Source organism: Leucoraja erinacea, chromosome 3, assembly GCF_028641065.1.
Source record: "Leucoraja erinacea ecotype New England chromosome 3, Leri_hhj_1, whole genome shotgun sequence".
Classification (NCBI taxonomy): Eukaryota; Metazoa; Chordata; class Chondrichthyes; order Rajiformes; family Rajidae; genus Leucoraja; species Leucoraja erinaceus.
Window position 1 is genome coordinate 102,450,591 of NC_073379.1, and position 27,864 is coordinate 102,478,454.

At 44.5% G+C, this 27,864-nt stretch overlaps 1 protein-coding gene across 2 annotated transcripts in view; it reads left to right on the forward strand.

Annotated features, from left to right (window-relative positions):
• The first annotated feature begins 4,126 nt into the window (after positions 1–4,126).
• Positions 4,127–27,864, forward strand: part of fam172a (family with sequence similarity 172 member A) — a 430,929-nt gene continuing 407,191 nt past the window's right edge. The window contains exons 1-4 of one of the 2 annotated variants that reach the window (XM_055633335.1): positions 4,127–4,335; positions 6,604–6,738; positions 12,206–12,307; positions 15,748–15,848. In XM_055633335.1, coding sequence (XP_055489310.1) covers positions 6,630–6,738; positions 12,206–12,307; positions 15,748–15,848 — 312 coding nt within the window. In that variant the 5' untranslated portion in view covers positions 4,127–4,335; positions 6,604–6,629. The remainder of the gene's footprint in view (positions 4,336–6,603; positions 6,739–12,205; positions 12,308–15,747; positions 15,849–27,864) is intronic. The other variant, XM_055633336.1, reaches the window with a different exon arrangement.

The following is a 27,864-nucleotide window of genomic DNA, read 5'->3' on the forward strand; positions in this document are numbered from 1 at the left end:
CCTCATATTTTGCTTGGGCAGTTTACACCCCAGCGGTATGAACATTGACTTCTCCAATTTCAGGTAGTCCCTGCTTTCTCCTCCCCTTCCCAGCTCTCCCTTAGTCCACTGTCTCCGCCTCTTCCTTTCTTCTTCCCGCCCCCCCACCCTCACATCAGTCTGAAGAAGGGTCTCGACCCGAAACGTCGCCTATTTCCTTAGATGCTGCCTCACCTGCAGAGTTTCCCCAGCATCTTTGTTTACCTCTGGTGTATTCAAAGCTTTCTTGAAGTGCAACATCCCCGCTGACTTCCGGGAACCTCTGGCCTGCGATTAATCAAAGTAGGGGAACAGATGTATTGAGAATCTCAAAGCCATGCACTGGGCACAAACAGAAGCTCGACACAAGTGGAAGATGGAGCACACTATCTCACAATTGACCATGCACCCACAATATGAACCATATCTGCACTCAACCCCATCTGTGGAAGACTGCAGTTCCCATGACGGCCACATTGGCAAGTTCAGAAACCTCAAAACAGAAATGTGAGGAAATTGTCAAATCCTGAGGGACTACCTATAGGTATGTTACAAAACCTACCTGAATCGTGGCTGAGCATCTGCCCTACCCCGTGTGTGTGATTTTGGCGCTGTTTAGAGGGGGCGGGTTTAAAACGCGATTTTTACTAGGCTGTTCCAATCGAAAATGTTCAGCCTAGTAAATCATTAACGGAAAATCACTGAAAGACCCCGTCGCAAAAGGTATTATTAGTTTTTATGGCCTTGTATAATATTTATAGTAGTTTAAAAATCACCCTCTCTCTCTGCAACCTCTCGCAGCCCCAGGGTTTTATAAAGCAAACAATTAAAGGTGTGTACCTTATTTTTACATTAAATGGGGCTTGTATATAACCCTGTGTATAAAGTTTTCTATAGCGAGTAGTTCATTTTGGGCTCTTTATATCCCGCAATATTTTTCTGGGCACTTGAGGGCATAAATCCAGCGCAATGTGAACGTTCTAAACCAGCGCGTTCACAGGAACCCACTAGAAAGCCGATTTAAATTGACTTTAATTTACAGCAAATGAATACTAAATTCCTTCCATTTGGTCTATAAATTGATGTAAACGAGATTTAAAAATCATGTTTTATTGTGAATTATTTGTGAATATTATTTGGACACGGGCTATTTAAAAATGTTAATCATTTATTAAGAAATGGATAGATGTTTAGATCTAGTGATTGAAGTTTGAAATTAGCTACAATTGTGTAACTAACTAATTATATGCTTTAATTTCAGGTCATCCAAGTAAGATTATTTTATATTTGTTTCAGAATGCTTCAATCTATGATAACTGCAAATTTCATTCAGTTCCCTTAATTTTTAAGAAGGTAATGGGCCTTTGACTGTCCACGATCACAGCTTTTTTGTTATGTCCATAGAAAATCAATAGGGAACAAGATGCTAATTTCCGAGTATGAAAATGGCCATAACCTTTTTTACTACTTGAGATATGAAAGTGAATTAGGTGTCAAATTAAACTTATTGTTATGCTTTGTCTGATGGGATAAATTGCAGACTTGATTTTTTTAATCTCAAAATTTTGTAACATTGCTACTACCTAACAAAAGATTTACTAGAATGTTGCCTGGGTTTCAGCAACTAAATTACAGAGAAAGGTTGAACAAGTTAGGGCTTTATTCTTTGGAGCGCAGAAGGTTAAGGGGGGACTTGATAGAGGTTTTTAAAATGATGAGAGGGATAGACAGAGTTGACGTGGAAAAGCTTTTCCCACTGAGAGTAGGGAAGATTCAAACAAGGGGACATGACTTGAGAATTAAGGGACTGAAGTTTAGGGGTAACATGAGGGGGAACTTCTTTACTCAGAGAGTGGTGGCTGTGTGGAATGAGCTTCCAGTGAAGGTGGTGGAGGCAGGTTCGATTTTATCATTTAAAAATAAATTGGATAGTTATATGGACGGGAAGGGAATGGAAGGTTATGGTCTGAGCGCAGGTATATGGGACTAGGGGAGAATATGTGTTCGGCACGGGCTAGAAGGGTCGAAATGGCCTGTTTCCGTGCTGTAATTGTTATATGTAGGTATGTTACAAAACCTACCTGAATCGCCATTGGGAATCTGCCCACAGCCAGGTCCGCGATTTTGGCGCTGTTTGGAGGGGGCGGGTTTAAAACGCGATTTTTACTAGGCTGTACTAATCGCAGATGTTCAGCCTAGTAAATCATTAACGAAAAATCGCTGCAAGACCCGGTCGCAAAAGGTATTATTAGTTTTATAGGCCTCGATAATATAGTTATAATAGTTTAAAATTACTGTCTCATTCCGCAACCTCTCGCAGCCCCAGGGTTTTATAAAGCAAACAATTAAAGGTATGTACCTTATTTTTACATTAAATGGGGCATATATATAACCCTATATATCAAGTTATCTTTAGCGAGTAGTTCATTTTGGGCTTTTTATATCCCGCAGTAATTTTCTCGGCATTTGAGGGCACTAATCCAGCGCGATGTCAACGTTCTAAACCAGCGCGCGTTCACATGAACCCACTAGAAAGCCGATTTAAATGGGCATTTATTTACAGCAATTGAACACTAAATTCCTTCCATTTGGCCTATAAATTAATGTAAATTAGATATACAAATCATGTTATATTGTGAATTATTTGTGAATATTATTTGGACACTTGGGCTATTTAAAAATGTTAATCATTTATTAAGAAATGGATAGATGTTTAGATCTAGTGATTGAAGTTTGAAATTAGCTACAATTGGGTAACTAACTAATTATATGCTTTAATTTCAGGTCATCCAAGTAAGATTATTTTATATTTGTTTCAGAATGCTTCAATCTATGATAACTGCAAATTTCATTCAGTTCTCCTAATTTTTAAGAAGGTAATGGGCCATTGACTGTCCACGATCACAGTTTTTTTTTATGTCCATAGAAAATCAATAGGGAACAAGATGCTAATTTCCGAGTATGAAAATGGCCATAACTTTTTTATTACTTGTGATATGAAAGTGAATTAGGTGTCAAATTAAACTTATTGTTATGCTTTATCTGATGGGATAAATTGCAGACTTGATTTTTTAAATCTCAAAATTTTGTAACATTGCTACTACCTAACAAAAGATTTACTAGAATGTTGCCTGGATTTCAGCAACTAAATTACAGAGAAAGGTTGAATAAGTAGGGCTTTATTCTTTGGAGCGCAGAAGGTTAAGGGGGGACTTGATAGAGGTTTTTAAAATGATGAGAGGGATAGACAGAGTTGACGTGGAAAAGCTTTTCCCACTGAGAGTAGGGAAGATTCAAACAAGGGGACATGACTTGAGAATTAAGGGACTGAAGTTTAGGGGTAACATGAGGGGGAACTTCTTTACTCAGAGAGTGGTGGCTGTGTGGAATGAGCTTCCAGTGAAGGTGGTGGAGGCAGGTTCGATTTTATCATTTAAAAATAAATTGGATAGTTATATGGACGGGAAGGGAATGGAGGGTTATGGTCTGAGCGCAGGTAGATGGGACTAGGGGAGATTATGTGTTCGGCACGGACTAGAAGGGTCGAGATGGCCTGTTTCCGTGCTGTAATTGTTATATGGTTATATTATATGATTAAAAGGTTGGAGGCATAACAATTCTGGAGTGGTTGTCATGAAGGTTGCCATTCCTTCATTTAGACTAGAGAGTAATACTACTCTTACTAAGAACTGCAAATGACAATAAAGATTTAGATTTTTCATCTCAAGATGCTGGTTTGCACAATCAAGTTGTAAACGGACACAGTTTAGTAATTTAGTGTTGGGTGGGGAGATCTTCAATCTGATTTTTAGTTGGAATTTGTACATTTATCAGCACTAGTAATACTGCTTTGGAGTCAGTGCTTCCACAAATGGTAAACATTATAATGCACTACACACATATTGAAGAAGGGTCCCGACCAAGCTCCTCTATAATATGTGGTCCCGTCCAGACACGTGCCCCGGGCGCCGACAACATGTGCGCGCGAGGGTCGCGGCGGTTGGTTTGCGACCGTTGGCGGTTGGCGGTTGGCGGTTGGCCCCGCGCTCGCCCCAGCGGGTTGCCATGGCGACGCCCCAGCCCCAGCCCCAGTCCCACTTCCGCTTCCGCTGTGGCCAGTTCTTCCCGGCGGCCCGACGGTCTTGTCTGTCACTTTCAGTATCGCTTTTCATTATTTGGCTTGAGATCGGGGAAGGGAGGGAGCAAGAAGAATATATATATATATATATTATAGGCGGTCAGGATAGCGTTACGGTCCGACAGACAGACAGAGAGAGAGAGAGATATTCGGCGGAAAGCTGTGCTGTGTCGGGCACGGTATGTGGTTGCTCTTCCCTTGCCGTGTTGGCTACTTTCCTGCGCTGCGAGTCAAGTGTGTGGCAAGGATCGCGGGTGGCAGGCAGGCAGGCAGCAGGTCTGGGGCATGCAAGAGGCAAGCGCCCACTCGCCAGGCGGTTAAACCTAACACACAGCGACCCCAAGGCCGTGGGTCTGAGCTCCGACACGGAACGACAGTGTAGGCGCACACACACAGCCACAGGCACCGGCACCAACTCACTCCCCCTTGGTCCGTCCACCTTTTCAAAATGACAAGGGCCCTGTTATATTTCACTGCCGTGTTGAAAAACAAACAATGCAATCTACAAGCCCCAAAGGTGTAATGGAGAATATTGTGGAGTTGCAATCCTCCTTTCTCGATCTCCATCTAACGAGAATCCCAAAGCATGGAATTGAAGAGCTTTTAAAATGCCGACCACAGGCAATATTTTCAGTTCCAAATGAAACTGAAAACAACGTAATAAAACTTACAATTTGGTGAAAAGAATCCATATTATTTGATTTAATGTCCTTTAAATTGATGTAAAATGCCGACCACAGGCAATATTTTCAGTTGCAAATGAAACTTAAAACAACGCAATAAAACTTACAATTTGGTGAAAAGAATCCATATTATTTGATTTAATGTCCTTAAATTGATGTAAAATGCCGACCACAGGCAATATTTTCAGTTGCAAATGAAACTTAAAACAACGCAATAAAACTTACAATTTGGTGAAAAGAATCCATATTATTTGATTTAATGTCCTTAAAATTGATGCTAATTACTTTGTGAAGCGTGGGAAATAAAGCTCAAGATCATTAAAATATAAGGATAACGTGTTCTTACTGTGTCAAATTGCCACAGGAATGAATGTAGTCTGTAGTTAAAAGTACGTAGTAAGAATTCTGTTTTCAAATGGTAAAATGAAATTCATTCATTATAATTGCTGACAGCTTGATAACATATTTAATTATGTCTTATACTGTCAAACATATTCGAAACAATACTTAGTATCATGCTTATTTCAAGCTGATTTTATATTTAACTTGCCCATTGGAGTACTTTGTGAATGAGCTTTAAGACTTGGTAGGAGTTTAGTTATGGTAAATTATTTTGTTTTTATTATGGGGGGGGGGGGGCAGTTGGAGAATCTGGGCAATGCATGCAAAAATAGTATTCACTGCCCATCCCTAATACCTTTGAGAAAGTGATGGTAGACCTTCTGCAACCCTTCCCCAGGTGCTCCCAATATGTTGTTAGGTGGGGTTCCTGGATTTAAACAGTGTAGGAACGGCAGTACATTCAAGTCTTGATGGATGGTGGGGAACCTGGAATGGAGGTATTCTTGGCCTTGGTAGTTGAGGATTCAAGTTTGAAAGATGCGGACAGTATTCCTTAAGTGAATTGTACATTGTTTGCACTGCTGCCACTATTCAGTAGTGTTGAATTGAATGGTTAATTTGCTAGGTGGATGAAGCACCAATTAGATAGGTGGCTTTGTCCTGAATAGTGTCAAGCTTCTTCAGCGTTGACAGAGCTGTGCCTCTGTGCATTAATTCAGGAAAGTGAAGAGTATTTGATCAAAGTGGACTTCTAGATTGTCTTTCGTCTGGCTGGTTAGCACACAGCAAATGTTTTTCACTGTACCACAGTACATAATAAACTAAACTAAACTAAATTCAATTTCTAGATGGTAGAAAGCTTTTGATGTTTCATGGGTGAGTCACTTGCCATGGGATATGCAGCCTCTGACCTGCTTTTGTATCTATTGTATTTATGTGGTTGATCCAGTTGAGTTCCAAATCAGGATGTGGATCTCCAGGATGTGGATGTTGATGATCTTGGTGTCGGTAATGTCACTATCAGGGGTATTTTCAGCGATTTTTGAGAGATCTTGGTGTTGGTAATGTCATTATCAATAGTGTTTCCAGCCATTTTTGAAACTTATTATTTCTAACGATATTTAATCAACCAATAATATTAACATCTTATAAATGAGCTTCATACTGATACACTCAGTGTTGGCCTCTGAAGTAAACCAAACATCAAGGTTGCTTTAACATGACTCAATTAGTTGTTCCAAATTTCTAAAAAATCAAATTTCTGCATTTTCTTCATTCAAGTCAGCTCAGCCAACCATTTGTGATTTTTTTTTTAAACATACTAACTTACTTATTGTAATACCAAAGTAACTGCTGGGTTGTTTCATATTTTCCAAATTGTCATCACAATTTAATATAGTGTTCTGTCTCTTTTCATTTTAGTCAGATGGTCAGACAAAACTAATTAGATGCTCATTTACCAAGTGATTTGCATCTTTTTACTCGTGTGGAAAACCATGGCACAGAACCAGCCAGATGGACGAGAAGAAAAGGACAGAAATTCCACTGCATTAAAAGGTATTATGTACACAGATTTTGACTGTTCCATTTGAAGATTATGAAACTGATTGTTCAATCTTGTTGCAATGTGTCTTATGCTTAATTGTTTAATCCAGGTGTCCAAACTGTTCATTTATACAATTCCTTTAACATAACGGAATAACGGGGGGGGGGGGGTGGTGAACCCTCGGAAAGTGTCTGAACCTGATGGAATACCTGGCCGTGTTCTTAAAACTGTCAGGACTTTTTGCGGACATCTTCAACCTCTCATTACTGAGGTCTGAGGTTCCCATCTTGCTTAAGAGGACATCATTATTACCAGTGCCCAAGAGAAGTAAGGTGACATGCTTCAATTACTATCAACCGTTGGCATTAACGTCCATTGTAATAAGGTGCTTTGAGAGGTTGGTTGTGGCGCATATTAACTCCTACCTCAACAAGCACCTCGATCCATTGCATCAATGAATGCAATCTCATTGGCTCTCCACTCTGCACTGGACCACTTGGACAATAAAAACACATACGTCAGGCTGTTGTTTATAGACTACGAAAAGAAAAGATGTTATATGAGATTCTTTGGATTTGTTTGGATTATTAAGATGGGAACCATGTGAGCAGGGACATCTGTGACCTAATCAAATGAAGAGAGGCTTGAAGGAAGAGTGGACAAAAGACCACAGGTGATGAAATCTAGAGCAACAATATCTACTGGAGGAACTCAGCAAGTCCACAGTACCTGTGGTTGGAAAGAAAGTGTTGACATTTCAGGTTGAAACCCTATATTTGGAAGAATAGTCTGATTCATCTTGACTTAAGGATCTAACAGTCAAAACAGTTAAGAAAGAATAGCAGTCATGGCCAAAGAGGCCTACTTTTGGCATGTGGGTGGCACCAGAATAGCCAACATTTAAAGTGGAGATTGGCAGATTCTTGATTAATAAGGGCCTCAAAGACTATGGGGAAAATCCAGGAGAATGGGGTTGAGAAGGAATGAAAGATCAGTCATGATAGAATGGTGGAGTAGACTTGATGACCTCATTCACTTCCTATGATATGAACTTATGAACATTTGTTACTCATTCATAAATGCTCTTGATAAGGTGATCGATAGCTACCTTCTTGAACTGCTGCAGTCCATCTAGTGAAGGTACTCTCACATAATTGTTGGATGAGGGGATGAAGGAGCTATGTTGTTTCCAAATATGATTTGCAGGCGATGGTACTCTCATGCAATTATTGCCTTTGTCCTTCTTGGCGGTCGAAAAGATGTTGCTGGTGATGTTAGAATCACCAAGGCAAATAATTGCAATGTATTTTTTAGATGGCATGCATTAGATATTTTTTTGCTGTTGATGGAGGGGAAAAAGTTTAATTTGATGAATAGGGTGTCAATAAAGTTAGATGATTTGTACTGGATGGATTCAAGTTTCTGTTTGGTGGTGGAGTTGCACTCAGCGAGTCAAGTAGAGAGTATTTCATCCCCACTCTTGAATTGTGTGGAATAAATCACGGGTGATGGTGTTCCCATTCAGCTGCTGTCTTTGTCCTTTCAAAGGTTGCAGGTGTTGAATGACTTTGGAGCTTCAAGAGATGAGTTACTCTTGATAGGATACCCACCTCCGTGTGCTCTTGTACCTCAATATTTATGCGGCTGATCCATTTGAGTTTTTGATCCTCAAATGTTGAAGAAGGAGGTCTCGGCAATGGTTATGCCATTGAATGTCAAGGATGGATGGTTTGACTATCTTCTGTTGCACATGGTAAGTTCCTGTCATTCTAGTGGCGTGATGGTTGATTGCCACTTATCAGCTCATGCCTGCAGGTTGTTCATTTTTCTCTTTATTTTAGTGGAGTTGCAAATCATAAATGCACATTCTCACTTCTCACTATGATACAACATTGGTGAATTGGGGACCTCAGACCTCTCACTTCAAGAAGAGTAAGGTGACGTGCATCAATGACTGTCGACCAGTGGCACTAACGCCGGTGGTGATGAAGTGCTTTGAGAGGTTGATCATGGGGCATATCAACTCCTACCTCGACAAGAACCTCGACCCACTGCAGTTCGCTTACCGCATCAACGGTGGATGCGATCTCACTGGCCCTCTACTCTCCTCTGGACCACTTGGACAACAAAAACTCACATGTCAGGCTGTTATTCATCGATTACAGCTCAACATTTAACGCAATCATCCCCTCCAAGCTGGTTACCAAACTCGCAGAACTGGGTCTCTGCGCATCCCTCTGCAATTGGATCCTCGACTTCCTCATTCACAGACCACAGTCTGTTCGTATTGGTGGAAATGTGTCAGCCTCGATAACAATCAGCACAGGATCACCTCAGCCTCATCTATGAATACGAATGAGCAATGAAATTCTCGATTACAGAGAGACTCTCATAAATGGTCAACTCTTCATCCCCCCAAAGGAACAGATAGAAACATAGAAACATAGAAATCAGGTGCAGGAGTAGGCCATTCGGCCCTTCGAGCCTGCACCGCCATTCAATATGATCATGGCTGATCATCCAACTCAGTATCCCGTACCTGCCTTCTCTCAATACCCTCTGATCCCCTTAGCCACAAGGGCCACATCTAACTCCCTCTTAAATATAGCCAATGAACTGGCCTCGACTACCCTCTGTGGCAGAGAGTTCCAGAGATTCACCACTCTCTGTGTGAAAAAGGTTCTTCTCATCTTGGTTTTAAAGGATTTCCCCCTTATCCTTAAGCTGTGACCCCTTGTCCTGGACTTCCCCAACATCGGGAGCAATCTTCCTGCATCTAGCCTGTCCAACCCCTTAAGAATTGTGTAAGTTTCTATCAGATCCCCTCTCAATCTCCTAAATTCTAGAGAGTATAAACCAAGTCTATCCAGTCTTTCTTCATAAGACAGTCCTGACATCCCAGGAATCAGTCTGGTGAACCGTCTCTGCACTCCCTCTATGGCAATAATGTCCTTCCTCAGATTTGGAGACCAAAACTGTACGCAATGCTCCAGGTGTGGTCTCACCAAGATCCTGTACAACTGCAGTAGAACCTCCCTGCTCCTATACTCAAATCCTTTTGCTATGAAAGCTAACATACCATTCGCTTTCTTCACTGCCTGCTGCACCTGCATGCCTACTTTCAATGACTGGTGTACCATGACACCCAGGTCTCGCTGCATCTCCCCTTTTCCTAGTCGGCCACCATTTAGATAATAGTCTGCTTTCCTGTTTTTGCCACCAAAATGGATAACCTCACATTTATCCACATTATACTGCATCTGCCAAACATTTGCCCACTCACCCAGCCTATCCAAGTCACCTTGCAGTCTCCTAGCATCCTCCTCACAGCTAACACTGCCCCCCAGCTTAGTGTCATCCGCAAACTTGGAGATATTGCCTTCAATTCCCTCATCCAGATCATTAATATATATTGTAAATAGCTGGGGTCCCAGCACTGAGCCTTGCGGTACCCCACTAGTCACTGCCTGCCATTGTGAAAAGGACCCGTTTACTCCTACTCTTTTGCTTCCTGTTTGCCAGCCAGCTCAATACTATCCACATCAATACTGAATCCCCAATGCCGTGTACTTTAAGTTTGTATACTAACGGGAGAGGGGTGTTACAGCGAGAGAGAGGGGGGCAGATGCGAGTGGGAGACGAGAGTGCGCGCACACAGACCTGCGCCTCATCCGCAACCAGGATCTAAGCCGGGTCCCCGGCGCCACAAGCGCTGCCAAACTGCCACTGCCCCCCCCCCCCCCCCCCCCCCCCCCCCCGAGTGTCCCATTCCCACCCTGGGTGCAGCCCCGGACCGACGACACCAACGGCCCCAGGCCCACGGCCAGCGCGGAGAAGAAGTGCCAATCCCAGCTCAACTGCTTGTCCCGCCGGGTCAACCGATAGCCCCGGACCGACGACACCAGCTGACCCAGGCCTACAGCTAGCGCGGAGAAGAAGCTCCAACCCCAGCTCAACTCTGCCTGTTCCGCCGAGCCACCGCAGTTCCGGCATCCCCACCGATGACCGGCGCTCGACCCCCGCCGGCACCAAGGGGGCCAACTGACAGCCACTGGACAGGGGGAGAGGCACAGCTGACGGTCCCCGGCCAGCCGGGGAACAGCCCGCCTGGGAGCCAGAGCCAATGCTTCCTTCCCGCGTCAGCTGCAAGCACGGCCTAACACCTCCGGCCGCCCCAGACAGGGACGGGTCACCCAGGAGGGGACCGGGACAGCCCAGCAGCAACTCAGCAGCGCCCGCAACGCCGGAGATCCGGGCCCGACCCCGATGACGGACGAGCATGATCTTGCTCACTCATCAAAGCATAAAGCAATAAAAACGACAAAATAGACACGCTAGTGGCAGGATACATGTTCCCGATGTTGGGGGAGTCCAGAACCTGGGGCCACAGTTTAAGAATACGGGGTAAGCCATTTAGAACGGAGATGAGGAAAAACTTTTTCACACAGAGAGTTGTGGCTCTGTGGAATTCTCCGCCTCATAAGGCTGTGGAGGCCGGTTTTCTGGATGCATTCAAGAGAGAGTTAGATAGAGCTCATAATGACAGCGGTGTCAGGGGATATGGGGAGAAGGCTGGAACGGGGTACTGATTGTGGATGATCAACCATGAGCACATTGAATGGCGGTACTGGCTCAAAGGGGCGATTGGCCTACTGCACCTATTGTCCATTGTCTATAATCTTAGCTTTGAACAAAGAAACAACAAATACAACTAATTCATAGTTTGAAAGCAGTATTTTCTTACCTTGAAGAATCAAAGCTGAAAAAAACGAAAAATTAAGGTCTCTGTGCACAGCTCCACTGCTTTCCTGCAATGTTTATGCATAGTGACCTTTGACCTGGGCATGCGCAATCTGAATACTGAACTCGCTTATTGGTTTGCATTTTGCTAAGACACACTTTCCACTCCACCATATCTGTTTCTTTTAATATAAAGTATATTGAATTTGTTTCTGATTTGTCAATTAATTTGTGGAAAGTTAATGCTCGTAATTAAATATTATTAATAAAATTATAGCAAAAATAATCAATATATGTTCCAGAAAGGGAACAGTTAAATCTACTGTGTCTTATTTCTACATGCAGTTATTTTTTGTTAGACGGTTTAAATAATTCAATTTTAATACTTTTCGTAGATTCTTGATATAATCTTTCTATCCCATTCTTTGACATCATTGTACATAATTTAATTCTAATAATTTTAGTTAATTTACCCTCCTTTTCAGTTAATCACAGTTTAACGAGTAAACGGCTTTCCTTATTATAAGGTGATCAATCTGCACTTGCAGAAAAACAGAATGCAAATTATATCCAAGATCGACGGTGCTGGAAAAAGTGCTTGTTATGAATTCCTTTATTGGTATGCTTGTATTAAAACGGCATATTCATAAGATAGTTGGCTGTCCTAATTCACATTAAACATTGTAGTTTCAAAAGTGTGAAAATGTGAACAATGTTATTGTTTTTTTTTTCCCCCAGATTTGCTATCTAGAATTGACTTAGAAGAACTAATGAAGAAAGATGAACCACCTCTTCAATTTCCTAAAACACTTGAAGAGTTTGAATATTCTTTTAATGAAAGTAAGTGTACATTTCCAGATTACAGGAAAAGACCTTAAAATTGTAGTGTATTTATTTATTATAGATGTTAATTTTTTTATTATCCCATTAGGAAAAGCTATCTTAAAGCTATTTTATCACCATCAGTTAAAATTGAATCAAAAGATAGAAGTGTTTCTCTTAATTATGAAAATACTAAACAGTTGATATATGAACCAGCAGCAGGATAAAATCTGAAGATACTGACTCTATGCTTCATAGAATCATGGAATGATAAAGCACAGAAATAAGCCTTTTCGGTCCACCATCTCCTTGAAGACCATGACGCCTATCAATACATAACTAAAACTCAGATCTTTTGCTCTTCTGGTTTGCGCTGCATTTCTATTTGCGTAAAAATCGTATGCGATAGCGCTACGATTTTTCATCAGCTCACTCACCGTTCTCATGTGCTGCGAGTGCACCAAGTTTCATTCCGATCAGTGGTCTATTGTAAAAGTTAGCGAGGTTTAAAAATCTTTAAAAATACGCGTGCGCAGATTGATCTCCTCTCCTGCCTGTCAGCGCCGCATGGATTGGTCTTTTCTCCTGTCACTCAGCGGGACGGTCTGCCCCTTCCTGCGCCATCGCGTCTTTACTGGAGCTGAGGATGACTGGCGGAGGTTTTCAACCGGACACAATTTTCGGAGGGACCGGAAGTGGCCAGGCGCGGCGCGGGAGATGTCACCAAACGGAAAGCGGAGAATCTGACCAGCGACCAGCACCTGCTGTGAGTCCCCATCACACCGCCAGCTCCAGTCCCTTCCCCTCTGGTCCCGCTCACTGGCTACTGCCCCCCTCCCCCGAGAGACCCCCCCCCTCTCCCCCACAACCCTTGCCCCCCTGTCCACACACCCACCCTCCCCCCCCACAACACACCCCGCCCCCCACACCCCCCACCCCCCCCCCCCCCCCCCACCCACCCACACACCCAACTGACCCCATAACCCCACAAATAGAGTAAAAAAATCCCAGAGTATTATAAAGGACATTTCCCACCCCGGACACTCCCTGTTTGAACTGTTGCCGTCAGGCAGACGGTACAGATCTACAAGTACAAGGACAAACAGACTTTTAAAAAGTTTTTACCCCACTGTTATAAAGGCACTAAATATAGCCGCCAAGGAACCAGGGGCAATACATACTAAGGGACTGTGGTACACTGTGAAATCGACAGAAGGATGTAGGGTTGGGTGTTTATGCGTGCTATTTTCATGATATTTATTTTAGTTGTTTATCTTTTTTTTTAATATTTTATCTTGTATGTATAGTTAGCTTTTAGAAATGTTTGAATGGTGCACTGACTGGCTGACATTTTTAAATTTTGTTGTACATGGTTCATGTTACAATGACAATAAAGAAACTATTTTCTTCTAACCCCTCCCCCGCCTCCTCACCCCACCCTCCAGCCCACCCCCCTCTTGTCTCCCCCCCACAACCCCCCCTACCCTGACAACCCCCCCACCCACCCCTCCCCTGCCCACACACCCCTTCCCTCCACACCATCCGCCCATACACACCCTTCCCCCCCACACCCCCCCTCCCCTCCACATCCTCTCTCACCACATCCCACCCATACACACCCTCTCCCCACACACCCCCCTCCCCCACACAACACCCCCCCCCACACCCCCCGCCCATATCCCACACTCTCCTTCCACTCCACCCCCCCCCCAACCCCCCCCCCCACATCCCCCTCCCCCCCACACCACGCTCTCTCCCCCTCCTACGCCCCACACACAACCCCACCCCTCCTCCCCTCCCACCCCACACCCCCTTCCCCCCCTCCCACACATGAAGAGGAGGGGGAGGGAGTGCTGGGGATGAGGAAAATGAGCCACGTCTGCACAGTTAGGGGCTCTGGGTTAGTGGTGGAATATTGCGTTGGGGGAACGGGTTGCGTTGGGTGAATGGGTGAGTGGTGGAATATTGCGTTGGAGAATGGGTTGCGTTGGGGGGGGGGACCAGGCCTCCCGTGTGACTGGGACCCAAAGGGTCCCACTTAGTCTAGTCTACACTATAATTTACCGGCAGTAGGCTTATGTCCATCTATGCCATTCCTATCCAAGTATATGTCCATTCCAGGCCAGATTGAGTGGAATTACCTCTCCAGCCCATCTAATCCATACCGACCTCGTGAATCTTTTCTTCACACTCTCTATTATTGTACTGTGGCAATCGGAAATGTACACAGTACTCCAAATGCATTCAGAACACTTTTGTGATGGAAAGTTTCAAAAATCAGTGTTTGACTAGAAAAAATAGTCAAGGAAAATATTGAAAGACTTTAAATTATTTAACAGATTAAGATGATAAATAGTCAAGGTTTGATTGGACAGTTGAAAAAAAATAGCAGGATTTACAAGTGAGGTACTTTGTGAATTTGTTTATCAATGGCTCTTATACATTTACAGCTTTTGATATGATTTGACTGAATGCTAGGAAGCGAAAGTCATTACCTTCATTACTAACTTTGTTCATATAGACATGGACATCAGATCTTTTGCTGGCAAATATTTGAGATTTCCTCAGATTAGACCACTCTCAGATCATATGCTAAAGTCCTCATCCATGGCTTTGCTACCTCACTAAGTTTAATGTCATGTTCTTTGATTGCCTGCCATGTATTTTCCTAAGGTCATCCAGCACTAGCTGACCAAAGGCAAACACAAACCATTCATCCTTATGATCTCCTATCTTCTGGTTTAGAGATATTTCTGTTTAAATATTTTAATCTTTGTTTTCAATTTAATTAGTGAGTTCACACACTGTTGCGTTATCCAACCCTCTAGGGTTTAGAGATAATACTTCTCCAAATATAGCTTTTTGACCACTGCAATAAATTTTGATGGCCATGCTTTCATCTGCCTAGGCAGTAGGTTTTGGTATTTCCCACAGCCTTGCCCCAAATCTCTCCGTTTCTAAACTCATTTGCCAATAGAGTAGGGTCTCAACCCGAAACGTCGCCCATTCTTTCTCTCCAGAGATGCTGAGTTACTCCAGCATTTTGTTTCTATCTTCTTTAAAATAAACCTGTTTGAACCTTTCTGTGGTAAATTTTGTTTGATAAAATTCAAAAGAAGCTCCTTCATTCATATCAACCATATAAGTATAAAACATTGGGGTTCAACTATGAAGAAATACTTGGGAATTTAGTAATACTTGCACGAACTGGGCCCAAAGGGTCCCATTTGGTCTAGCTATTAATAGATAATTGACTTGCATCTACAACATTATTTCTTTGAATATTATTCTTGAATTTCCTCCACATGGTGAATGAATTCAAAATATAAAAAAGTGCATTAATTAATGCGAATAAATACAAAAAATGGTAGATTGTTTGTATTTCTCTGTGTTAAATGTAAAACATTTGTTAAGGTTCTATTAAAAAAAAGTAAATTAATGTATTTTCTTGTGTCTAGAGGGACAGTTAAGACATACAAAAACTGGGGAACCATATGTGTTCAATTACCATGAAGATATGCACAGATGGAACCAGAAACGTTATGAAGCCCTTGGAGAAGTAAGTTCCTGAATTGTCATTTTGATGTGTGTTGTTTATTAGTGCATTTAGTAATTAAAATAAAAAATCCATATGGATTTTTTCAAATAGTTTGGCTTGACTGAAGGGTTCCTGACCTGGAACAAATATTAGGATATTGAGAACAAATATTGGCACATATCCAGTCATGATTTTTTTCTATTATTGGGAGTGAGTCAAATTATTATTTTCAGATCTGATCTCTGCACCAGGGTACAGATTTGGACCATTAGTTAAATGGTTCAATCGTACTTTTTTATTGTCATGAGCATCAAAGTGCAGTGAAATTACTTTTTGCATGCAGTTCAGTAAATGTATTACTATACATAAGCACATCTTAGATTAAGTACAAGTGGACAGGCTAGATGCAGAAAAAATTATCCCCATGTTGTTTAAGAAGGAACTGCAGATGCTGGAATATCGAAGGTACACAAAAAAGCTGGAGAAACTCAGCGGGTGCAGCAGCATCTATGGAGCGAAGGAAAAAGGCAACGTTTCGGGCCGAAACCCTTCTTCAGACTGATCGGAGGTGGGGGGGGCGGGGAGAAGAAAGGAAAAAGGAGGAGGAGCTCGAAGGCTGGGAGATGGGAGGAGACAGCAGGAGGGCTGAGGGAGGGGAGGAGACAGCAAGGACTAACAAAATTGGGAGAATTCAATGTTCAAGCCCCCAGGATGCAGATTCCCCAAGCGGAATACGAGGTGCTGTTCCTCCAATTTCCGTTGTTGCTCGCGCGTGCCATGGAGGAGACCCAGGACAGAGAGGTCAGATACGGAATGGGAGGGGGAGTTGAAGTGTTGAGCCACCGGGAGGTCAGGTTGGTTATTGTGGACCGAGCCGACGTGTTCCGCGAAACGATCGCCCAACCTCCGCTTGGTCGCACCGATATAGATCTGCTGACATCTAGAGCAGCGGATGCAATAGATAAGGTTGGAGGAGATGCAGGTAAACCTCTGTCGCACCTGGAACGACTGCTTGGGTCCTTGAATGGAGTCGATGGGGGAGGTAAAGGGACAAGCGTTGCATCTCTTGCGGTTGCAAGGGAAAGTGCCCGGGGAGGGGGTGGTACGGGAGGGAAGGGAAGAATTGACAAGGGAGTTATGGAGGGAGCGGTCTTTGCGGAAGGCAGATATGGGGGGAGATGGGACGATATGGCGAGTGGTGGGGTCACGTTGGAGGTGGCGAAACTGACGGAGGATTACTTGTTGTATGTGACGGCTGGTGGGGTGAAAGGTGAGGACTAGGGGGACTCTGCCCTTGTTGCGAGTGGGGGGGGATGGGGAGAGAGAGCAGTGTTGCGGGGTATGGAAGAGACCCTGGTGCGAGCCTCATCTATGGTGGAGGAGGGGAACCCCCGTTCCCTGAAGAATGAGGAGATTTCAGATGCCCTGGTGTGGAACACCTCATCCTGGGAGAATGAGGACATTTCAGATGCCCTGGTTTGGAACACCTCATCCTGGGAGATTATACCCATGTTGGGGGAGTCCAGAACCAGGTGTCACAGTCTAAGAATAAGGGGTAGGCCATTTAGGACTGAGATGAGGAAAAACTTTTTCACCCAGAGTGTTGTGAATCTGTGGCATTCTTTGCCACAGAAGGCTTGAAGGCCAATTCACTGGATGTTTTAAAGAGAGAGTTAGATTTAGCTCTTAGGGCTAATGGAATCAAGGGATATGGGGAAAAAGCAGGAACGGGGTACTGATTTTGGATGATCAGCCATGATCATATTGAATGGCGGTGCTGGCTCGAAGGGTCGAATGGCCTACACGTGCACCTATTTTCTGTATTTCCATGTATAGGAATAGTACATTGAGACAGTATGTAAGAGCCACCAGGTTTTGGCACCATTTTCAAGTCCCAGTTGTTGTAAGTTTTTAACCTGGTCCTGAAAGCCTGCTGTTCTGGCAGCGTTGCAGGGTCAGCCTGGCCAAGCATAGCCGTTGGTTTCCTCCGCTGCTGCTTCACCGCTCTATGCAGCTGTAGGTTGCGTCTGGTCTGCGTGCTTGGCCTCTTTGAACGACACCCGATCCAACCGAGCCCCAGGCTGCTGCAAGACCTCCAGTGAGGTCACTAGTGGAGTTCCACAAGGGTCAGTCCTAGGGATGCTTTTCTTCACGTTGTCTATTAATGATTTTGATAAGGGGATTGAAGGCTTAGTGACCAAGTGGCCTTAGTGGCCAAATTCATTTCACTTGCACTTTGTGTGCAATGTGATGAATAAAACTGATTGATTGAAGTTTGCAGATGATGCTAAGATAGGTGAGGGGTAGGCAGTGTTGAGGAAACAAGGACTCTGCAGAAGGACTTGGACAGGTTAGGAGAGTGGGCAGAGAAGAGGCAGATGAAATTCAGTGTAGCTAAGTGTGGAGTCATGCATTTTAGTAATAAGAATAAAGGCGTAGATTATTTTCTAAATGAAGAGAGAATCCAGAAATTGGAGGTGCAAAGGGAATTGGGAGTGCTGGTGCAGGACTCCTAAAAAGTTAATTTGCAAGTCGAATCGGTAGTTAGGAAGGCATATTTAATGCTAGCATTTATATCAAGAGGACTGGAATACAAAAACAGAGATGTAATGCTGAGGCTCTATATGGTGCTGGTGAGAGTGCATTTGCAGTGTTATGAGCAAATTTTGGTCCCATATCTGAGGAAGGATGTGCTGGCTCTGTAGAGGGTCCAGAGGAGGTTCACAAGAATGATTCCAGGAATGAGTGGGTTAGATTACGATGAGCGTTTGACAGCTTTGGGCCTTTCTACGCTGGTTAAGAGGTGACCTCATTGAAACTTACAGAATAATTAAAGGCAAAGATAGAGTGGATGTGGAAAGAATGTTTCCACTGGTGGGAGAGTCTAGGACCAGAGGTCAGAGCCTCAGAATTGAGGACAAACAAAGGACATTTATTGTCACATACACCAATTGGTGCAATGAAATATGCGTTACCATGCAGCACACAAATAAGATAAACACAACACTATAGAATTTAACATAAAACATAAAACCATAAAAACATCCCCCCAAAGTGGAATCAATGTTTCCCACTGTGAGGGAAGGCAACAAAGTTCAGTCAACTTCTTCCTCTTGTTCACCCATGGTCGGGTCCTATTGAGGCCTCCGCAGTCGGTGCAACGGCGGCCCGATGTTTCAGGCTCTCTCGCCGGAGCTCTTCCCCCTCTCTCTCACCTTCTCTCCTACCCTCTCCACCCCCTCTCTCTCTTCCTCTATCCCCCTCTCCGCCCCTCTCTCCTCTCTCTCCTCTCTCAACCGATTCTCTCCCCCTCTGGTTTCCTCCCCCCCTCTCTCAACCCCTCCTCTCTCCCCCCCCTCTCTCTCTCTCTCTCTCTCTCCCCCCCCCCTCTCTCCCCACTGTCCCCTTCCCCCCCTCTCTCTCTCTGTGCCGAATCGGCAACGGCGCAACGCTTCTGATGCCTCCGACGGCCTGGGACTCTTGCACTGAAGCTGCTCCATGGCCGGAACTCCAGCCCCAGCTCTCTGCATCTGTCCCCGTCGCTGCTTTAGCCCCAGCTCTCCAACACCCGCGGCCCATGTAGTTTATATGAGTTTTGACATTTTCGTTGATCACAGAATTTCCCACGACAGAGCGTGAGAAATTTGTGATCAGCATGAGAGCGTGAGAATTTGTCCAAATGCGTGATTCTCACGCTCAAAGCGTGAGGGTTGGCAGCCCTGTAGGTGCTAGATGAAATTTGTGATCAAACTAAGTTTAAAGGTGTGGGAAAGAGCAAGGAGGAACATAATAGGCTATAAATTGTCAGAGGCTGGCTGAATAAGCAAATAAGTGGCAGATTACATCCACCTTCTTTATTTCCCTGTTATCCTAAAACATATTAAATCTCACTTTCCCATCAACTTCATTTTGCTTCATTTTACCACTTACCTTTACTAAGAGATAATTTACAGTTAGTAGTTAACAATAAATGTCTTTGTGGTGTCGGAGGAATTCAGAGCAGCTGGTGAAATCACAGGAAGAACATCCAAACTTTACAGAAACAACACCCGAGGTTAAGAGCATGCCTGGGTGCCTAGGTGTGCAGAATTAATCAATTACTTCAAAAGGCTATTGGATTAGCAAGAGAGAGAATAATTAGGAGGATTGCAGGGAGAGAATGGGACTGAGGGAATTACAGTGCTGGGCACCTGGCATAGATTCATTCAACTGAATGACCTCCTCTTGTGTCTGAACAACCTGTTTGATTCTATTTAGTGCAATAGCCCTGTTCCTTCCCACTGGAAATATAGATATTTTGTTCTTAAAACCATTTTGTAAAGCCCTCTTTCTACCACCTTTACAGGTAATAACTTTTAGGTCATTGGAATTTTCTGTGTTTTTAAGAACAAGTTTTAACAATCAGATAACGAGAACAGCTACTCTCAACCCTTTCTAAACTTGCCATGATCTTTTTATGTCCTCTGTCAAATATTGTCCCAAACTGCTTAACTTACGAGTCAGGACTCGAGTCAAGAGTTTTTAATTGAGAAATTGAACAAATATTTTTTTACTGGCTGCAGATTAACAGGTGCATTAATGGAACAACGCAGCAAATATAAATACAATAATACAACAAATTAACAGTAATACCAGGTGACCAGACCATAATAGTGCAAGCTAAAATATGTAGTGGCTCCTATGCAAAGACCATAGTAATTCATTGCTGAGGTAGGCTTGTGTGTAGGATTGTACATTGTCATTTAAGAGTCTGATAGTTAATGGAAAGAAGCTGTTAATGAACCTGCAGGTAATGATTCCCAGACTCCTGTACTGTTTTCCCAGTGATAGCAACAAGATGCGAGCGTGGCTCGGGTGGTGTGGGTCTTTGATGATTTTAATTGCTTTCTTGAGGCAGCGCTTCATGTAGATTCCTTCAATGGTGGGGAGGTCAATGCCTATGGTTGACTGTTCAATGTCCACTATATTCTGCAGCCTCTTTCATCCTTGGGGGTTTTGAATTGCCAATCGAGGCCATGATACTACCCTCGGTATACTCCCTACTGTACACCTGTAGAGGTTCAATAGAGTATTGAAGTCTGGTGACCAGGATTTGGGTATGTTACGCTAGTTGTGACTTAATCAAAGTTTAGTCAAGGATCAATATCACCTCCTTGTTGTTTATTTTGTTTCCACTGTTTGCAATTCCCAGTTTCAGATATACTTTACGAATCATTCTCTCATTGTGACCTGACATTTCCAAAAATATATTCAGAGGTACACTTAGATCCGTTGTTTCTCACATATCATTGGACAATGATTGGAAATCATTGGACAAAGTCAGCATGGATTTACGAAAGGTAAATCATGTCATGGCCGTCCGAAGGGGGGGTACGACCGCTGGGTGCGACCGCACTCCCCTTTTTTCCCGCAGAGTAAGAAAAAATCCCCAGAATTGTTTTTTTGAAATCGGAGCACAATCAGCGTTTCCACTTTGTTGGAAATTGCCCGAAATTCTGGCTCCGGCCGCTGGGGGAGAATCAAATGCGCCCATCCGCGCCTGCGCAATTGGGGAAGCGATGCAAAACGGCGCTGTCTCTCCGCGCGTGCGCAGTGAGCCCAGGGCGGGATCAGACTATCATTTGCGCTTCAGCCATTGAGCTCGATGCCTTGTGTCTACTCCAGGTAAGTCGTGGAAGGGGGGGGGGGGCGCCAGGCCGCCCGCCGGGTCTAGCGTTTCCATCCGCGGCGACAGAGCCTCGCCACCGGCCAGCCTGGCGACCAGGAGACCGTCCTCCCGTCGCCGGGCGGGAGCGGCTGTAACCCCAACACGAGATGCCGCTGCGGCGGGGTCCACTGCCCTCGCCTCCCCCCCCGCCGCCGGGGCGCAAGCCACCCCCGCTGGCCCCACGCTGGCCCAGTCACCGTCATCTTCGCTCCCCCCCCCTCCCCCCCAGAAAGAGGGGGCGATGTTAGAGGGAGGAGAGGGAGGGAGAGAGAGAGGGGAAGGGAAGGGAAGGGGGAGAGAGATGGGGGAGGGGAGAGGGAAAGGGGGAATATCTTTAATGAGATTGTAAAATTGAGGTAGGTTTTAAAGCTATTATATTTTTTCCTCATGGCTCATATCAAATAATATCAAACAATTGGAACTGCTTTCTTTGCCTTGATAATAATACTGAAAAATATGAATTCCAAAGTTTGTGACTCTTTTTGCAGCATATTTTTAATATAATTTAAATATTACAAAAATCTGCATGTTTTCAGGGTCATCATGGATCTGTCCGTAGTAGTCCGTTGATGATGTTGCAGCTAAGGAGGGGGCACATATGCGTCAAGCCGATAGCCTAATTGTTAAAGAGTTAAAATGTGTCAGCCTCGATAACAATCAGCACGGGAGCACCTCAAGGCTGTGTGCTCAGCCCCCTGCTGTGCTCATTCTATGCCCATGACTGCGTAGCCAACCACAGTGTGAATTCCATCATCAAGTTCGCTGATGACACCACTATTGTGGGGCGTATCACTGATGAGGATGAGTCAGAATATAGAAGGGAGATCGAGCAACTGTCCATGTGATGCCAGCGCAATAACCTGGCCCTCAACACCAGCAAAACCAAGGAACTGATTGTAGACTTTGGAAGGAGTAGGAGGGGGACCCACAGCCCCATTTATATCAACGGGTCGATGGTTGAAAGGGTCAAGAACATCAAATTCCTGGGCGTGCACATCTCTGAAGATCTTTCCTGGTCCGAGAACACTAACGCAATTATCAAAAAAGCTCATCAGTGCCTCTACTTCCTGAGAAGATTACGGAGAGTCGGTTTGTCAAGGAAGACTCTCTCTAACTTCTACAGGTGCACAGTAGAGAGCATGCTGACCAGTTGCATCGTGGCTTGGTTCGGCAATTTGAGCGCCCTGGAGACGAAAAGACTACAAAAAGTAGTAAACACTGCCCAGTCCATCATCGGCTCTGACCTTCCTTCTATCGAGGGGATTTATCGCAGTCGCTGCCTCAAAAAGGTTGGCAGTATCATCAAAGACCCACACCATCCTGGCCACACACTCATCTCCCTGCTACCTTCAGGTAGAAGGTACAGGAGCCTGAAGACTGCAACAACCAGGTTCAGGAATAGCTACTTCCCCACAGCCATCAGGCTATTAAACCTGGCTTGGACAAAACTCTGATTATTAATAACCACTTTCTGCTATTTGCACTTTATCAGTTTATTTATTCATGTGTGTATATATTTATATCATGGTATATGGACACATTTATCTGTTTTGTAGTAAATGCCTACTATTTTCTGTGTGCTTAAGCAAAGCAAGAATTTCATTGTCCTATACAGGGACACATGACAATAAACTCACTTGAACTTGAACTTGAGATAGTGTAATCGATAAAGAGCTGAGAAGAAGAATGCCAAGGAAAGGTACTCTGAGAAGTTTAGGAGCAAGTTCTCAGCTATTGACTCTTCTTCAGTTTGGAAGGGCATTGAAGTAATCACCAGCTATAAAAGGAAAGCCCCCCGCTCTTTGGACAATTATCAGCTGACGAACGACCTGAATGAGTTTTACTGCAGGTTTGAAAATCAGAAACGTAACTCTGAAACCCCCTCCCCAACAAACACAGGCAAACCCCAGTCTGCAAAGAATGGACCCTGCACCCTCTCCTTCCCATTCACCACTTCACACCTACTTAAGGCAAGACTCCAGTATGAAAAGAGTGGACCCTTTCCCACCCCAACCCACTCACAGCCTGACCTCAGTCTGCAAAGACTGGGCCCTTCTACACCCAACCCATTCCAATCACCACTTCACACCCAATTACTCATTTTAAATCAGTCCCTGCAAAGACGTACTGTCCCTGCCTGCTTCAAATTCTCCACTATTGTCCCTGTACCCAAAAAGGCAAGGATTACTGGTCTTAATGACTACAGGCTTGTCACACTGACCTCTGTAGTCATGAAGACATTTTGGGGGAAAAAAACGAAGGCCCTTGAAAGGCTTGTGCTGGAAAATATCACAACCCCCCTGCTGGACCCTCTGCATTTTGCAAATTAGGCCAATAGATCTGTGGATGACGCAGTCAATCTGGACCTGCACTTCATCCTCCAGCATCTAGACCACCAGGGGACCTATGCGAGGATTTTGTTTGTTGATTTTAGCTCTGCATTCAACACCATTGTGCCATAGCTACTACGCTCCAAACTTTCTGAGTTGACTGTGCCTGAACCCCTCTGTCGGTGGATCACCAGCTTTCTGACAGACAGAAAGCAGCATGCGAGACGGGAAAGCTTACCTCGGACCCGCAAACGCTCAGCATAGGAGCACAGCAAGATGCGTACTGTCCCCTCTCCTCTACTCTCTAGCCACACCAATGACTGCACCTCCACAGCCACCTCTGTCAAGCTTCTCAAGTTTGCGGACGACACAATCCTGATTGGACTGATCCAGGATGGGGATCTCTGTACTTGTTTCAGTTTGACTTCTTTCCTATAACATGGTGCCAAGAACTGAACACTATATTCTAAATGCGGTCTCACCAATGTCTTATTCAACTGCAGCATGACCTCCCAACTTCTATACTCAATACTCTGACTGATGAACGCCAAAGTGCCAAAATACTTTTCACCACCTGATATACCTGCGACTCGACCTTCAAGGAACCATGCAACCATCAACCATTCCTCTGCCCACCTGGCTAATTAATCCAGATCCTGTTGTAATCATTCACAACCATCTGCACTATTTGCAAAACCATTCACATCTGAATCATCAGCAAACTTGCTAATCTTGCCCTGTTCTGTGACGTTTCACAGAGTGCTGGAGCAACCCAGCGGGTCAGGCTGAGTATAGAAGTTGGGAGGTCATGTTGCAGTTGCATAAGAAGTTGGTGAGGCCGCATTCAGAGTATTGTATTCAGTTCTGGTCACCATGTTATAGGAAAGATGTCATCAAACTGGAAAGGGTACAGTGAAGATTTACAAGGATGTTGCCAGGTCTGGAGGGCCAGCGCTATAGGGAGAGGTTGAGTAGGCTGGGACTCTATTTCATGGAGCACAGGAGGATGAGGGATGATCTAATAGAGGTGTATAAAATCATGATTTGAATAGATATGGTTGAGTCTTTTGCCCAGAGTAGGTGAATCGAGGAGCAGAGAACATAAATTTAAGGTGAAGGGCAAAAGATTTAATAGGAATCTGAGGGGTATATTTTTCACACAAAGGGTGGTCAGTGTATGGAACAAGCTGCCAGAGTAGGTAGTTGAGGCAGGGACTATCGCAAAATTTACGAAACAGGTAGGACAGATTCGGAGGGATATGGATCAAACGAGGGCAGGTGGGACTAGTGTAGATGGGACATGCTGGGCCGAAGTGCCTGTTTCCACACTGTTTCAGTCTATGACTATCTATCTTTCCCACTCAAACCCATTTTCCTGCCTTCTCCCCATTACTTCTGACACCGTATTACTCAAGAATCTATCAATCTCCTCATGAAAAATGTCCATTGATTTGACCACAGCTGAGAGTGGCAATGAATTCCACAGTTCTCCACCCTCTAAACTAGTCCCACTCACACGCGTTTGGCCCATATCCATCTAAATCTGTCCTACCCATGTACGTGTCCAAATGTCTCTTAAACAGTAGGATAGTCCCAGCCTTAACTATCTCCTCTGGCAGATTGTTCCATACACCCACCACTCTTTGTGGGAAAAAACGACCTCAGATTCCTGTTAATTTCTGAAATATTGGTCATAAATTTGATGCAAAAATGCTCCAAAATAAGGCTCACAATGCATCAGAGAGCATCTAAAACCCCTGAACTTCCAGGGCCCTTAAGCGGGACCCCGGCATCGAGGGACTTCACGCTTCCCGCTTCCTGATCGTGATGCGCACATTATTTCATATTAAATTTCTTGTAATCCTGTCATGCCACCCCTCCCCCACTTTTTGAAAAGCTTTGTACGGGCCTGCATGTCTGATGAATCTTATACAATTTTTCTAGGATGTAACTAATAGAGTGGATAAGGGAGAACCAGAGGATGAGTTATATCTGGACTTTCAGAAGGCTTTCGACAAGGTCCCACATAAGAGATTAGGATACAAACTTAAAGCACACGGTATTGGGGGTTCAGTATTGATATGGCAGTGAAGAAAGCGAATGGTATGTTAGCATTCATAGCAAAAGGATTTGAGTATAGGAGCAGGGAGGTTCTACTGTAGTTGTACAGGGTATTGGTGAGACCACACCTAGAGTATTGTGTAGAGTTTTGGTCTACAAATCTGAGGAAAGACATTCTTGCCATAGAGGGAGTATAGAGAAGGTTCACCAGACTGATTCCTGGGATGTCAGGACTTTCATATGAAGAAAGACTGCATAGACTCGGCTTGTACTCACTAGAATTTAGAAGATTGAGGGGGATCTTGTAGAAACTTACAAAATTCTTAAGGGGTTGGACAGGCTAGATGCAGGAAGATTGTTCCCGATGTTGGGGAAGTCCAGGACAAGGGGTCATAGTTTAAAGATAAAGGGGAAATCCTTTAGGACCGAGATGAGAAAAACATTTTTCACACAGTGGTAAATCTCTGGAACTCTCTGCCACAGAAGGTAGTTGAGGCCAGTTCATTGGCTATATTTAAGAGGGAGTTAGATGTGGCGCTTGTGGCTAAAGGATCGGGGGGTATGGAGAGAAGGCAGGTACAGGATACTGAGTTGGATGACCAGCCATGATCATATTGAATTGCGGTGCAGGCTCGAAGGGCCGAATCACCTACTCCTGCACCTATTTTCTATGTTTCTATATAGTCAAATAGGCCCTTTGACCCAAGCTGCTCATGCTGACCAAGATGCCCCATCTATACTAATCCCACCTACCTGCATTTGTCCCATCTATATATTACTAAAACTCTCTGTTTGTTTGTATTTGTGTGAGTGCGTGACGTTTCAAAACTCCGCTACATGATAGCGCTATAATGTTTGGCCCACCTTACTCACCATTGTCCTGGGATGTGAAAGAGACGTTTTGTTCGGATTTATGTTATATTTTACAAGTTATTGACATTTTAAACTTTACAAAAGCCACTTTTTAACACTTTTCCACTTGCCCTTACTTCAGCCGTGTCACACTGACATCACAATGGGATCCCATCTCATTTACATTTAAAAAATCGCGATTTTCAAAAAAATCAGTTTTAATCAAATTATTTTGTTTTCATCCACAATGATGTCACAAAGGGATCCCAAATGTCATTTAACACATCGCGAATTCCAAAATAAAAAAAAGTTTTAATCAAATTTGTCCATTTTCATTAATAGCTAACATTGTGTTTAGGTTTTTGAAAGAAAAAATGCGTTTTCATTGAGAATTGCATTTCAGAAAAAAACATCGCAGATTTTATTGTCGGGGGGTGGGATGGGGAAACTTTCATTAAATAAAACGCGATTTTCATTGTGGGGGGTGGGATAGGGGGGAGGTGAGGAGTGGGGGAGGGGCTGGGGTATAGAGGGAGAGGAGGGAGGGAGGGTAGGGAGGGGGGAGAGGGGTTATGGAGGGAGGGAGGAAGTGACTGAGCAGAGGAGAGAGAGGGAGGGGAGGAAGAAACGGGAAATAAAGAGGGAAGGTGAAGGGGCCTGGCGTGGGCCGAGCCCCGGGGCCGGGCTTTGGGCACTGGGGAGCGGACACAAGACACTGACTGGGCCCGGAGCGTGGTTCCGGGACCTGTGCTGGGGTTCGAGCCGGTGCAGGGTCCGGGGGCTGCTGCTCCAGGACCATGGTGGCGGAGAGGAGGGGGACCTGGGGCAAGGACTAGGCCTCTGCCTCCCCCTCCCCGGCTCCAGGCGCTCGACCCGTCCCCCCCCGACAGCACCTGCCTCAAGTACAACTTCATCGCCGTTGTCGTGGAGAAAATGGGGCCCGCGGAGGTTTACATCGAGATCCTGGGGAGGTGAGGATAGAGAATGGGAGGTTTGAGGAGGGGAGAGGGAGGGGAATGTGGGGGAAGTGAATGGGTGAGGAGGGGGGATAGGAGAGGAGGGGGAGTGAGGAGGGAGAGTAGTGGGG